Source organism: Doryrhamphus excisus, linkage group LG2, assembly GCF_037039965.1.
Source record: "Doryrhamphus excisus strain RoL-2023G ecotype Guam linkage group LG2, RoL_Dexc_Guam_v1.1, whole genome shotgun sequence".
Classification (NCBI taxonomy): Eukaryota; Metazoa; Chordata; class Actinopteri; order Syngnathiformes; family Syngnathidae; genus Doryrhamphus; species Doryrhamphus excisus.
Window position 1 is genome coordinate 13,412,005 of NC_136358.1, and position 16,030 is coordinate 13,428,034.

At 39.7% G+C, this 16,030-nt stretch overlaps 1 protein-coding gene across 3 annotated transcripts in view; it reads right to left on the minus strand.

The window, feature by feature from the left end:
- The window catches only part of LOC131132776 (uncharacterized), a 27,325-nt gene continuing 11,295 nt past the window's right edge, over positions 1–16,030 (minus strand). For 2 of the 3 annotated variants that reach the window (XM_078798301.1, XM_078798305.1), the window contains exons 3-6: positions 2,777–2,968; positions 2,551–2,704; positions 2,299–2,484; positions 4–1,288 (exon numbers count right to left, since the gene is read on the minus strand). In XM_078798301.1, coding sequence (XP_078654427.1) covers positions 949–1,288; positions 2,299–2,484; positions 2,551–2,704; positions 2,777–2,968 — 872 coding nt within the window. In that variant the 3' untranslated portion in view covers positions 4–948. Of the gene's footprint in view, positions 1,289–2,298; positions 2,485–2,550; positions 2,705–2,776; positions 2,969–16,030 lie in introns of all 3 variants that reach the window. The other variant, XM_058078710.2, reaches the window with a different exon arrangement.

A 16,030-nucleotide genomic window follows, 5' to 3' on the forward strand; every position in this document is an offset into this window, starting at 1 on the left:
ATCCTTTCTGTCCACTCAAATAGTGAAAACACACAGCACGCTATTCAACTTAAGAAAAAAATCTTTTATTGGTAATACAGCTGTCATGATAAAACAAAAATCTTTCCAAAAGACAAACTTTGTAAAGTGCAAATCTGAATACTGTGGCTACTTTAGTGCTACTGTTAGAAATACAAAGCCGCACAGTTAAAGTGACTTTAGCAACAGTTGATAGGGTTTGGGCAGACATTTCAAATATACAGTCATAAAACATTAAATGCAACGTCCACTGTTCTTAGCACATGTGGACAAAAGCTACAGATTCAGTGCAGTTTGTTCTCACAGTCTATTTGACAAACATATTTGTTATATAAATAAGTAAATAAAGACATTTAGTCAGTCAGGGGTGTCCAAAGTGCGCCTGCACTGTAAAAATAAATATTATTAGTTACCAGATACATAGTATAACACAAAAATGTGGCTGTATTGGTCATAAAGTTTAGCATATATTGACCTACATTACATTGGATTGGTTTTAGCATCTTTAATGTAGAAAATGTATCAAAGTGGTCCCTGCGTCTTTCAATTTTTATGCATGCGAGCTTTGCTGGAAAAAGTTTGGACACCCCTGCAGAGAGAGAAAGCATCCTTAAAGCCACTAAAACAGCACATTTTTGATTTAGCACCCCAAAAATAATACACATAATAACCAAAGTACCCTGTTAGTTTGTGTGGGAAGGAGCGATTCCCGTCTGTCTTAGAAGAACACCTAACTTTTTTTATATAAAAAACTGTACACAAGAAATTCCACACCAACAACTCAACAAACGGACAAACCCATGCTGAATAGAACAGAACCTCCACAACCTTCCTACTGACTGTAGTTTTGGCTGCCGACGGCGACACAGGCTCAGGAAACACCTGTTGACTTCCTGCTGGAGACGTCCATCTTTGCATTCATAGTAAAACTCACTGCCATGGCTGCTGCGGCGTCGGGTTGGGGTTAGGGTAGATTGGCGCCGGGACGGGCTGGTGGTGGAACGGTGGCGCAGTAGTGTTGGGGTGAGGAGGGTATGTGGGCGTGGGGTACTGCCCCGTCATGTGAGGTTGAGAGTGGGTGGTCGTGTGCGCAGGCGTGGAGGCGGTGGAAGAGGAGGTGGGAAGGTGGAGGTAGAGCGGGGCAGAGGGAGCGGAAGGGGCGGAGGGCGCCGTCGGGGGCAGGACCCTCTGCAGGACCACGTGTGGGTAGAGCTGGGACTCGGAGCGGTAGATGCCAGGTGTGGCCGCCTTAAGTAGACTCTCTTGGCTCCTGTATGGGGCAGCAAGGAAATAAGGGATGTCTATTTGTGTGTGACAATGGACAATTGCAGCCACAGTTAACATAATGAGGGAAATCTCCGTAATTTATTTACATTACTGGAAGCTCACATTAAGTGCTTGAGTTACTTAAGATTTTTCAGATCAACCCCTGCGGATTTTGCGGACTTGTTTACACCTTCAATCACCTCTTGGTCACCTCCACTTTCTCATGCACGCTACATCATTATTAAAGTTCCAATAATATTCATTCATTCATTCATTTTCTACCGCTTATCCTCACAAGGGTCGCGAGGGTGCTGGAGCCTATCCCAGCTGTCTTTGGGCAAGAGGCGGGGTACACCCTGGACTTGTCGCCAGCCAATCACAGGGCACATATAGACAAACAACCATTCACACTCACATTCATACCTATGGACAATTTGGAGTGGCCAATTAACCTAGCATGTGTTTGGAATGTGGGAGGAAACCGGAGTACCCGGAGAAAACCCACGCATGCATGGGAAGAACATGCAAAATCCACACAAAGATGGCCGAAGGTGGAATTGAACTCAGGTCTCCTAGCTGTGAGGCCTGCATGCTAACCACTCATCCGCGTGCAGCCGGGTGCTCATTTAAAGTGAAAATCAGGAAGTGTTTCTTGCTTGTATCGGCCGCGCGCACCCACGATTGGACATAAATACTGCAGTGCAATGCCAATTTTCTGGCAATCTGAAAACTGCGCACAACCCTCCACAATGCAGCCCAGCCCTTGCAGCGACAGAATCTTGGACACACTCCTCCGTCGCTTGGCAAAGACTCGGCCAACGTCTGGCTCACAGAACAATAATTGTGGAACGTGACTCATTGCAGAAATAAACAAGCCAAAATGTTGATACTAATAACTTATGTTTGACAGATGTATTGCCTGTGAGACGTCACAAATGCCAATTCTGCAGCTTCATAGAGTGAAAGACAGGAAATATTGCGTTACAGTATTATGATATACGTATTATTATTCACCTCTGATATCCTCTGTTCTCATATCCACTGAGGCCTCCAGTCAGGTATAGGGGGCTGTCCGGTGCCAGGCGGGGGTTCATCCTCTGGGACAAATGGAATATTTTAGGAGGAGGGAACGCCTCCCACTCTCCTTCCTCTCTTTCCAGCCATCGCTCATTGCGACGGGTGGAACGCTTTTCCCTGCGCCTGCAAAGAAAAAGGACTAAGCAGGGCATCGCAGTTGCCTGCCCCATTCTTTAAAGTTCCACCTACCTGGTCCGAATTTCTTTCTTGGCTTTTTTCTTGCTGGATCGTTCCTGCAGGCAGCAAATGAGGAAGGAAAGTGACATGGCGAGGATGACGATACCGCTCACCACTGACGCCAGCACTGCAACTCTCAAACCACGGTCCTCCGGCCTGGGGATAGCTAGGGACAAGAAGAAATGCTCATGCAAAAGTGCGTTACCGTGGCAACTTGACTTGGCAGACAGCAGCTCACCCTCACAAACAGGCAGGTAGTTGCTCCACTGTGCTTTACCATTGCGGACGTTACAGTAGATTTTATCGCTGCCCACCAGCTGGTAGCCCTCACGGCACCAGAAGGCCAAAGCGCTGCCGACTGACACCCCCGTGCCGCTTTCGACGTAGAAGGAACCTCGACGTGGTGGCAGGATGGAGATACAAGACAGGCCTAAAGAGAGAGGGTCAAGATTTTGAATGTATGACACTAAAATAGGCCGAGTGGTTAGCGCGCAGGCCACACAGACCCGAGTTCAATTCCACCCCCGTGTGGAGTTTGCATGTTGTACCCGTGCATGTGTGGGTTTTTTTTCCCTTTATTTGGGCAAATATATGAATCATAACAGTGCATTTCTTACATCAATCAAAATCAAAATATAACTTTCCATTATTTACATTTGTATTCAACTATCTGATAGCAAGCCCAAAAGGAGTAGGCTGAAGCAAAAGCTTATAAATGCCTACCCCTTTTTGCAAGATATAATCATGTTCATGCCACTGTCTTGTTTCCCACTGTTATTATTATCATTGTAATATTATTATTATTATCATTATCATTATTGTTATAATCTTTATCATTATTACCATCATATAATCATCATTAATATTACCATTTTCATCATTGTAGTTGAAAATTTTGTGATTTTGTGATTTTTAATTATTTAATTTTACAGACTTCATTGCTTCTTGTACAGTGTAGAAATTTCATCTGTTATTTTCAGAAATCTACAGTCTTTGTGTGTCAATTTATTAGCCCACTTTTTTGTAACATTTACTTATTTTCTGGATTGCATGTGTCTAATCTTATGCATTAAAAAACAAGAACTTGAGACTGTGTCTGGACAGGTGACCAACCCAAACATCAGTTTCTTCTTGTTAAACCCTACCTGAGGTTTTTTGACGTGTTTATTAATTTGTGTGTGTCTAGTCTTGTGCATTAGGAAGCAAGGTTTTAGGTCTGTGCTCAAACCAATTTTTGAAGCAATGATGTCTTGCTGTCCATTATTACTATTTATTGTAAAGTAATAATTAATAATAATTAATGATAATAATAATGATAATCACTACCTCTATATTTATGCATGTTAGCCTCGGTACCTCTAACAATTTATAGTTACAAAGGTATTAAGGTAATATTCTTACATTTCTCATATCAGTCAATCAAAGATTCCAGCAGAGATGACAAGACAGTAGAATGATCACTATTAAAATTCTATTCCCACTTATATTTATAAACAGACACTTAGCTTATACTGTGTCACATTTCATCGAATTTACAACTAAATTAAATTCAGTAGTGCCACCAATGTAGACAGTTTTTTTTTTTTTTTTTCTCCCCCCAAAATTAACAATATATTTTTTTTCCTGTGGCTACCGACAACCAAGCAAACAAAATAATGAGTAACATTTAAAGAGGAGAAAGGGGAAAAAAATATATGCATTTATATATACGTACACATACACATACATACATATATATATATATATATATATATATATATATATATATATATATATATATATATATATATATATATATATATATATATATATATATATATATATATATATACACATACACATATACACATGCATATGCATATACACATCTACACATAAATGCATACATACATATGCACATGTACAAAAATAAAATATTGAGGATAAACATAACTGCAATATAACTTTATATACACGTTTCCAAACTAATATGACCTGCATCAAGTAGTCAGACTTTTTAGTGTCGTTTAACTGATGGTGAAATTGGGTTAACTTATAATGTCGCTATTATAATTTGATAAAATCCAATCTTTATATTTTCGTTTAAATTGTGGTATGCTTTTACTCTCCTTAATTTCCGACGGCAAACTCTCCCATTGCTTTATTCCACAATTGGAAACACAGAAACCTTTTCTTGCGGTCCGGTAACTTTCAGATTTAAAATGGTTTGGATTTCTGAATTGATAGGATATTTCTTTTTCCTTGAACAGACTTTGAATGTTTCCTGGTAAGAGTTTATGTTTAGCTTTGTAAATGATCTGTAAGGTTTTCAAGGATATTATATCTGCAAATTTGAGCATTTTGGATTCGAGGAATAATGGATTAGTATGCTCTATGACACCTACCTTATGTATATGCCGAATTGCTCTTTTTTGCAGGAGGACCAGAGGTTGCAGATTGGTTTTGAAGTTGTTTCCCCATATCTCTGAACAATAAGTCAGATATGGCATTACAAGTGTGGAATATAGGATGTGAAGAGATTTATAGGTTAAAACATGTCTTGCTTTACTGAGAATTGCAACATTTTTTGCCATTTTTTTGCTGTGTAGTTAATATGTGATTTCCAATTTAATTGGCTATCGAGAATTACACCTAAAAATTGGATTTCATTAACTTGTGTGATTGTTGTTCCACCAATTGAAATTTTAATCTCTTTGTTTTTTAATTGCTTTCCAAAATATACACATTTTGTCTTGTTCATGTTCAGTGATAATTTGTTTGAATCGAACCATAATTTGATTTTGAAAAATTCCGATGTTATTTTGTGGATCAATTCATCAAGATTTTTTCCTGAGGAAAACAAACTAGTGTCATCGGCAAAAAGAACTGGTTTTAAAAAGTCTGACACATGACACAGATCATTAATATATAATGAGAAAAATTTGGGTCCTAACACAGAGCCCTGAGGGACCCCACAGGTTACTTGCAAATGTTCCGAGTTATAATTTTCCATACTAACATACTGTACTCTTCGGTCTAGGTAACTTCGAATCCATTTTAATGGTAATCCTCTTATTCCATATCTGTCCAATTTCCTCAGTAGAATATCATGATCTATGGTATCAAAAGCTTTGCTCAAGTCCACAAATATTCCAATTGAGTGATTTTTTTCTTCAAGAGCAGATGATATTGTTTCTACAGTGTCCATGAGTGCTAAGGCTGTTGAATGCTTGGATCTGAACCCATATTGCGCATCGGACAATAGTGAATGTTTGTTCATAAATTTTTCCAATTGATTATTGAATAACTTTTCGAGAATTTTTGAGAACTGCGGTAATGATGAAATAGGTCTAAAGTTATTAAAGTCCTGTTTGTCACCTGATTTGTATACTGGTATAATTTTGGCTATTTTCATTTTGCAGGGGAATACACCTGAACTGAAAGACAAATTACATATGTGTGTCAGTGGCAAAGCTATATGTTTAATTGTGGATTTAATTGTTGACATGTCGAGATCATTGTAGTCTGTTGATTTCTTACTGATGAATTTGTTAACTGTTTGTATAATTTCATTTGGTTCGACTGGGGATATAAACATGGATGAGGTATTACGTTTTGTTAAATTTTCTTTCCAGCCTAAGGGGAGTACTGGATCTGGTATTTCCCTGGCCAGTGTTGGTCCCACATTTACAAAATATTCATTTATTTTATTTACCACAGTATTTTTATCGAAACATTCTTTGCCTGCAATGCGGAAAAAATTGGGGTAATTATTAGATTTTTTTCCTTTGTTTATCACAGTTTTTAGAATACTCAAAAAAGCCTTCATATTATTTCTGCTTTTTCCTAACTCGGTACTGTAATAATCTTGTTTGCTTTTCCTTAAAATGGAAGTTAATTTGTTTTTATATGATTTATACCTACTTTCAGCGTCCTGTGTTCTTTGTTTGATGAAGTTTTTATAAAGTGCATTTTTTTTCTTACAAGCATTCTGAAGACCTTTTGTCATCCATGGACATGGATTATTATTTTTTTTTATACAATGTTTTTTGATTGGACAGCACTCATTATATATAGTATTGAAAAGAGTCAGAAATCTATTGTATGCACTGTCCACATCATTATCTGATAATACCAAATCCCAGTTCACTGCTTTCAATTCATTTTCCAATTTGTTAAGTGAGTTATCATCTTTGATTCTTCTGTAATATATTTTAGATGTGCCGCAATATTTTGTTCTATAATTAGTGTCGTATAATAAAAATATTGGTAAGTGGTCACTGATGTCGCTCAAGAAGATCCCACTTTCCAGGCTATTGGTAAAATTGTTTATGAAAATGTTATCTAATAGTGTTGCACTGTGAGTTGTAACTCGAGTTGGTCTGGTTATGGATGGGTACAAATGCGTACTGTATACTGTGTTTACAAAATTGTCTATTGTCTTGTCATGACCGGTTTTTAGAATATCAATATTAAAGTCTCCACATATGAATACATTCTTATGATCTTTCGGTGAGTATGTTTGTTCCATCCATTCCTTAAATTGTTCAATATTTGCTGACGGTGGTCTATATACACAACTCACAAGTGCACGCTTATCTTTTTCATTAAACATTTCAATTGTTAAACTTTCTACTAAATTATCTATGGTAAGTGACATGTTATTTATGACTTTATAATTTAGATCCCTGTTCACATACAAGCCAACTCCTCCTCCTCCTTTATTTTTCCTATCTAGATGAATGAATTCGTATCCTTCTATGTCAAATTGATTTTCTATGTCTGGTCTTAACCACGTCTCAGTTATTGCTACAATATTGAACGGCTGTGTAAATTCACTTGTGAAGTTTTTAATACTCAAAATATTGGAAAGCAAACTGCGTGCATTAAAATGAACTATACTGAATTTGCCTTCATTATCTAATTGATTATATTGTTCAGCAGTGAAGTATTTACTATTTATGTTTATATTATTGAAAAGATTATTGTCAGGGTCTATATTTGTTTCATTTTCTAAATCACTATACTCTTGGCTCTCAAAGGGGTTAAGTTCAATATTTTGATATTGTCTAATTAATGATTGTAGTTGCTTACTTGATGGTGATTGTCCATGTGTATCTGTCATTATGGTATGATGTGTTGATTATGTTTCCGAATACTTGTCCAGATCATGAATTTGCCTCACGACCATCACTCTTGCCTCTTCTGGTGACCCATTTTGTTTCATGAAGACCTTGCAATTCCGGACCCATGTTTGCTGGATTTTCCCTTGTTTCTTTAGTTGGCGTGCTTTTCTTGCGATGTCTGCGTTCCGTTTTGTCAAGTGTTCGTTAATGTAGATATCAGTACCTTTGCGTCCTTGTTTTAGCAGTTCTGTTTTTTCCTTTCTGTTGGTGAATCTAATTATTACTGCGGGTGGTCTTCCGTGTGTAGGCAGGGGGTGACAAGCTTCGATATGTTCCGTTTCCAGTTTAATTCCCAAGTTGTGTAGTTGGGTCATCACCTGCTGCTCAACTGAGCTCAATTCAGAATCGCTCGGTTCGCCGGTCCCTCTCTCCTCAGGTACAAGAGCCCGAGCATACGAGCGCGGACGAATCTTGATACCTGTGATTATTATGTCATTTGATCTTGTATATTGCCCCAGATCGTCCACTCGTTGTTCAAGCTCCAAGATCCTTTGCTCCCTTTCGGCGTCTCTAGCACTCAGTCTTTTCATCTCTTCCTCCATAGCTCCGAACCGCCGTAGTAGCTGCTCCTTTTCCTCCCGGGTTCCTCCGATGGTCACTCTGTCAGAGTTCCAGCGTTCCTCTGTGGAGAGAGGAGAGCCTTCCAGAAGGACAACCATCTCTGCAGCAATCCACCAATCAGGCCTGTATGGTAGAGTGGGCAGACGAAAGCCATCAGACCAGAGAATTTTGTTTCTCATGGTCTGAGAGTCATTCAGGTGCTTTTTGGCAAATTCCAGACGGGCTGCCATGTTCCTTTTACTAAGGAGTGGCTTTCGTCTGGCGCTGGAGCTCTGACAGAGTGACCATCGGGGCCTTGGTCACCTCCCTGACTAAGGCCCTTCTTCCCCGATCGCTCAGTTTAGAAGGCCGGCCAGCTCTAGGAAGAGTCCTGGTGGTTCCAAACGTCTTCCATTTACGAATAATGGAGGCCACTGTGCTCATTGGGACCTTCAAAGCAGCAGACATTTTTCTGTATCCTTCCCCAGATTTGTGCCTCAAGACAATCCTGTCTCGCAGGTCTACAGACAGTTCTTTTGACTTCATGCTTGGTGTTTGTGCTCTGACATGCACAGTCAACTGTGGGACCTTATATAGACAGTTATTATATTTCCAAATCATGTCCAATCAACTGAATTTACTGCAGGTGGACTCCAATTAAGCTGTAGAAAGATCTCAAGGATGATCAGTGGAAAAAAGATGCACCTGAGCTCAATTTTGAGCTTCATGGCAAAGGCTGTGAATACTTATGTAAATGTGATTTTTTTGTTTTCTATTTTTAATAAATTCAAAAAAAGTAAAAAAAAAAAACTTTTTCACATTGTCATAATGGAGTATTTTGTGTAGAATTTTGAGGTAAGAGATTAATTTAATACAGTTTGGAATGAGGCTGTAACATGACAAAATGTAGAAAAAGTGAAGCGCTGTGAATACTTTCCGGATGCACTGTAGAGATACTGCACGAAGGAAGGGACGGAGCTCTATTAATTAGCTTTTTTATGCTACAGTACACAAATGCAGCTCAGAGGTCTCGTGATACACTTAGCGCTATTGTTAGACTGTTATTGAAGCTCCCAATCATGCAAACCCGCAGTGATTTCGATATGAGCACTTGTTACTGGTTGACATTGATAAAAAGAATAAAAGATCCACACCTACCATTTCTAAAGCTTTGGGAGGCCATCAAACCACAGTGAGAGCCAATATCCACAAATGGCAACAACAAGAGCGCAGCAACGACTCACTCGAGGTCACAAAAGACCCCACAACAAGCAGGCACTTGCCTCAGTTAAGGTCAGTGTTCATGACTCCACCAGAAGAGAGACACTGGGCTAAAACGGCTCGGATGACAGCGTTCCAGGACAAAAACTTCTGCTGAACGAAAAGAACATTAAGGCTTGTTTCGACATCTTGATGATCCCCAAGACCTTTTTGAAAGTAATGGTCTGACTAGACAAAAGTTGAACTTTTTGGAAGGTGTGTGTCCCATTACATCTGGCATTTCAAAAAAAGAGCATCATACCAATAGCGAAATATGGTGGTAGCAGTGTGATGGTCTGGGGTTGTTTTGCTGCTTAAAAACCTGGAATAGTTGCTGTGATAAATGGGAACTGTATATTCTTTAAATGTATTGTATTATTAACCCCATTCTTTACCTGCACCCATTCATATGATGCATTATTGCCTTCTTTTCTCTTTGTCTTTGCTGTCATTGCATCTATTCCGGTCTTTGATGGGCTAAATGGGGCCGAATGGGCTTGTAGGGTTAAACACCAACTGCCATGCATCTAACACCTTGTAAATATATTTTTAGATCTCCAGAAATCATTATTACAGTACAGAAGAATCTCGGATGACTGCTTTCTTCCCATTTTGTGCCTCACAAACCAATTAGTGTTGACGGAAACATGGTGTTGGGTTGGCTCATTCCGCCACTAATGAGTAACAGCCAGCGGGCATGTGTGGTGCAGCGCTTTGCTCTGCTGTGTCAGTATTAGTGTAATCTGTAGATGTGTGTGTGCACGAGATGACATCCACTGTAAGACCCTCGGAACATGCAAGCTGCTCTCCGCTGATTAGTAACGACAGATGGGAGGATTTCTGCAGCGGCAGAGATGCTGAGAGAGGATCCCGTCATCCTGGGTGAGGATGACAGCATCCTCTCCCCGTCTCACCCATACACACACACACACCCACATGAGGACACACACATCAGACACGTGCAGCACGAGTGGTACAGTACATAGCAACAAGGGCTAGCTGACTCAGTGTTTATTGGACAAACTATTCTGCCTTGGATGTGATGGTCTTTTCTAGGAAATGACTTTCTTCTGGCTTCTGCTTGGCTAAATGTGCCAAGTGCTGATAGTGCTGATGACGCCAACTGTCATATTCAGTTTTAACAAAAAAAATGAAAGGTTGCAAGGGTGAAAAATAGGTGAAAAATCATACTATAGGTATGTACTTTTCCCCCAAATATTTAAAACTTCTTCTTAAATCGTTTTCATACATTTTCTTCCATTAATATTGTGACTTTATTGCCATAATATTCAAACTTTTTCCACAAATTATAACCTTATTTTATTTGGTTTGGTTCTCATAATATTATAACTTAAAAAAGTTTTTTTTGTATTTATTCTAGTAAAATTACAACTTTTTTCTCTTAATTATTGACTTTATTCCCATAAATACAAAATACACAACTGAATTTTGTGCCCAAACCCTTTTGTTGTATTTTTTTTAAATATTAAGACTTAACATTTTTTTTTCTTTAATATTACAGCTTTATGCTACTTAAATGATGCTATTTTTCCTCTCATTCGATAACAGCTATTTTTCTAAATATTTTCACTTTATTCTTGTAAAGTTCCATCTATGAGCCAATCATTGTTTAATGTTATGCTAAATGCTAAAAACCGAGCTTCACTTTCTCCAGTGGCCAGATGGTGCAACATTTTGCATGGAGTCGCACCTCACGACTCGATACTGTAAAAATCTATTGCTGTATGTGAAACTACTCCAGTTGCATGCAGGTTCTGAAAGAAGTAAATGAAGCAGCAGTAACCGTAAATAAAATGTTCAATCGTTACTTAATTACTGCATTTTTTCTGATGGTTGGCGATTTGTTAGCATGTCAAATTAAATTCACCCTTAAGTGAAGTCAAGTCTACTTTGTGTTTTTCTGGCTTCATTAAATCAAGCCAATTCATCTTGTTAGCTATTTTATGGCTATGTGTACATACGTGTACAGAGCATCCCCTGAGCTTCTTGTAACACACACACACTTGCCATTACTGCTGTAAAGGTGCATCAATTATTAAATATATTACGTGACACTGTGTGTTTTAAGACTCTGTATTTGTCTTCTTGCTGTTGCCATGCAGCTGTGGTATTTGCTATCTTCCCACCACCAGGGGAGCCCATGCAGGATGACTTTTTAAAAAAGGGAATTAATGCGGAAAAGATTGAAAAACATGTACTAGCTGTGAAATCTTTGTGTTGACGTTATTCTATTCAAACCTGTGACTCCCCACACAAACAACCACAAACTGACTCTGTGTTGTTGAAGCACCGACTGAACTCAACAGTTTTGCCTCCATGTCGGAACAGTTTTCCCTTGTTAATAGTTAAAAATACACCAGTCAAGTTGACGTAGATGGAAGGTGGCATTCCTAGCTAACAGGAGACTAACTTCACATCACTTTTGTGTTACTGTCGGGTTTTTTGGGGCCCCAGCTAGATGAATTATGACCTCGTGTGAACTTCTAGTCTCCATCGTGAGTGTATCTATTTCCGTGGCACATCACTGATGCACTGTATCGCTGCCGGTTACCTAATCACCCCCTGTGGCTCGCTGCTTAGTGCAAACACATTGCGGGTGTGCATGTGAGCCCATGTGATGGTTCGATTCTCTGCAAATGCCGGATTCATGACGTTGAGGGCATTTTTGGGATCATCGTGGGGTTCCAGGTGTTTGGCAGGAAACAGAGCGTAAACGAGGCAAGTACTGCTCAACACGCGACTGCGTGGTCTTTGGCAGGGAGGCTGAGAATTTATTGCGTGAGGAACACACCTGACAGGGTTTCATAGGATGCCGTTCCAAGAGAAAATGTAATTACCGGCGCAGAAGAACACAAAAGCATTTCAGCATTTCATCAAAGTTACATGATAAAGAGACGAGAGATTTTACATTCCACTTTCTGCTCCTTTTTGTTCACACAAAAGTCAGCTAAAAAGTAAGTCAACTCAAAGAAAAGGGCCTTCCCCACGAAAGTTAAAATACATAATGGCATCTTAATCTAGTTTACATCCTTGGTTAAATACCAATCCGCCTTTTTCCAGGTCCTCGGCAGTGATGCTGGATGAAGAGATGCGGCATCTGAGAAAGGTAAACCCCACTGGCTGTACACATTTTAAATTATTCACAATAATGGCTGGCGAGAGAATAATAGACTGAAGATTCATGATTGTGTGACTTCTTATTAAATATTACAAAGTGCTGCTACATTGAAGCCAAGGGAAGGTAATAATGAAGTCGAGTCGGTGCCAACATCCATATTGGATTGACAGATACTAGGAGACGCTGGGAACTCTTTTGAGAGTAGCTTGGCAAGCCTGCAGGGATCACAGGTGAATGTGTGTGTGTGTGTGTGTAACCCTTTGGAGCCATCGTAGCTTTGAGGAAGTGAAGTTGGCTCTCCAAAGCAAAACAACAACTTGGATGCTACTTTTTCAGCAACGGGTTCTATCGGCACTCCATACCAAATATGTATTTGTTTTTATTATAACCAAAAGCCCCATGCTAACAACATATTTATACGTCTTTTACTTTTTTTTTTTTTACGAAGCAATGACACCCCTGAACAATTTTAAGCCATAAGAACGGCCACAAGGTGGCAGAAGTGCATTGATAAGAGCTCAGCAGGGATCATGTTGACGGAGATATCACAGATGAGAAGGAGGAAGTGAGAGCGCGTGGAGGAGTGTAGCCTGCACAATAGTACGACCCTTTTTTGTTGTTTGTCAGGATAGTTGTTTTGATATTTCAGCTGTCACAATAGGAAAACAACTTTGTGTGTTATAGCTGGTTTTCACCCTGATATTTTCCCCAAACCTATGTAGTTGACTTTGAAAGACATGCATGTAATACCAATGTCATGAAACTTTTATTATCATTCGACTAATGGCCAATGACTTCCGGACAATTAGCTGCTACGTTTGTTTGTGTTTGTGCTTTTGCTTTATGGTGGCCATGTTTTTCAATCAATGTTGCTTAAATTCTACAGGCATATGCTCGTCCTTCTCCTAAAGGTGTGTACCAAATTTGGCGGTGATTTGTCTAAGCACTCAAAAGTTACAAAATCAGTGGTTGTTTTGTATAGTGAACTGAGGCGTTTGAGAGATTTCAAATGGGAGTCAAACAGACTGAGTGCCGAAGAGGTGCTACCAACATAAGGCAGAGCTCAAGCTAGCTCCCAGGTGGTGTCAACACATGGTGCTAGAGTACCTGCAGGTGGCTCCTGAACTCAAAGGGACAAAAGTAATTGGCTTTAAACTACACCTGCTAATGCCGCGTCCATCGGTATTCCTGTGTGTGACCGTGCCATTAAGTGCTCGAAATAGCCGGGAATAGACAAAGGTAATTGGCTTCCAGGGTAAACACATCACGGCCATTGAAACAATTCACATCTACTGTATGTTGCATCCGTGGCGGATAAGCCGCTTAGCATCATCATGAGGTGGATGCTGTACCTAAATCTGTGCATCGGTATTTTCTATTCTGCTGGACTGGCTGCAGCGCCCACTGTTTGTACACTTTTTATACCCAAACCCCCAACCAAAAAACTCCTGATGACGAGCTCAGGAAGACAGACAGCTTGCAAAGTAAGTGAAGGGATCATGATTTTAAGGATTTACATTTTCAACATTAACTCTCAAACATGGCGTGGAGGTGAATTGACGTGTTGCCGCGTTAAGGCTGTAATAAGCCCAGCTCTTCCACACCTTCAACACGCCATCTGTCGCCTATTGTGAGAAAGGAACTCAACCAGAATGACGCAGACCTAGCCTAAACTATATGCAGTGGAACCTCGGTTAGCGTATACCCCGGTTAGCATAGGCCCTGGTTAGCTAATATTTTGGTTAACGTCCAAAAGTCACAGCCAAATTTTGCGTCGGTTTGCGTACATTCCCAATTGTATTCTCACTACATTTGTGTCACTTATTGAGGGAAGAAAATTTACGAAAAAATTGTAATTATATTACAGGCATTGCCTGAGACAGCTATGAAAAACAGGGGCTGGGGGACTTATGTGACCTTTCCGGTGCATGTGGAGGGGGCAAAGTAAGGAAGAAGTAAGCTAGAATGCTAATCTGTTTGTGCTGAACTGCTGTGTTTGGCTGCCACATTATAAATAAAAGAGGAAAGTTTCATCTTTTAGTTTATTCTTGTAAATGTAATACTAGAATATCTACTTTAAAGGAGTAAAAAGTTGCACAATTCAAAAACATGACTGTTGACTAGATTTTCTTTATTAATATAATAACAATATCCTCATTGCCGTATTTGAACTTAGCTATTTTTATAAGCGCTGCGTTTCCATACAACTATTCATCATCTAAATCACAACGCAGACTGTTTTGCTGCTGTGAGCTGCACTAGAGGAAAAGAGTCAAATAGGCTTAAAATATGATGTGGGGGGGGGGGGGTATGCAGAGGTGCTTTTATTGGTTCATGCTGGGGGGGGGGATAAGTAATTTATGCAGTTTTATCGCATATAAGGAACATTTTGGACAGTGAACAGGGCTTTCATGCGTGTGGTGCAAGCCAGATGATCACCTCTGCATGTGTGTGATTAAAGTATCAAAACGCTTACTTACTCCTGCTCACTCAGACACAGAGCTGCCGTTATGAAACAAGCAACTGTGTTTATTCCCTAAACCTTTAAGAAGATTGGTGTGCGTCCATTAGTTGTGTGTGTGTGTGTGTGTGAGGCACGTGAGCTTTGTATTTTGTCATTTGCTATCGGCTTTTTTGCTTCCACGTGAGCGCTGGCTCGTCGAGACAGAGCCTGCGACTCACATGAGAATAGACGATGTGAAAAGAGAGGAGAGTGGAGGGAAAATGTTCACTGGAGTGGGTTCTATACCATTCCAGTGTAGGTGAGGATAAAATAAGCTGGATGGAGTGGGCCACGGTGGCAGTAAGGTTATGGTATACAAAACCGCATATTTTGGAGTGGCCTTTCATTATGGCCAGCCTGTGCAATAATCATGCTATAACGATCAGCATTTTGATATGCCACACCTGTGAGGTGGATGGCTTATCTTGGCACACTAATACTGATTTAGACCGATTTGTCAACAATATTTGAGTGTACAATATTTGTGTACATAGAACAACTTAATGAAACACATGCACATATCCACATCAAAATAACTACTACTAATTGTTTACTCATTAAAAAGTGTACCAAGGAAATATAGAAATGTGCTAATATGACTCTTTTCAGGTTTTCCCATATTGCATTGCATCTGAGCAAAGTCCTCATTGGAGGACAAGCGGCATAAAAATGAGATGGAGGATGCTGCAAAGCTACCTCTGTCCACCAGAGGGAGCCAGAAAAGCTTAGAGACCAGAGAGAGGCTGACATCATTGCAGCGCCCTGACACGCACCGATGAATACGTTGCTCAGACACAATGCAATTTTTAAGATAATTGTTTTGTTTTCATTTTGATCTTGTATTGGTATTCGTTTTGGTATGTTTTTGTATATATTTTTGGTACA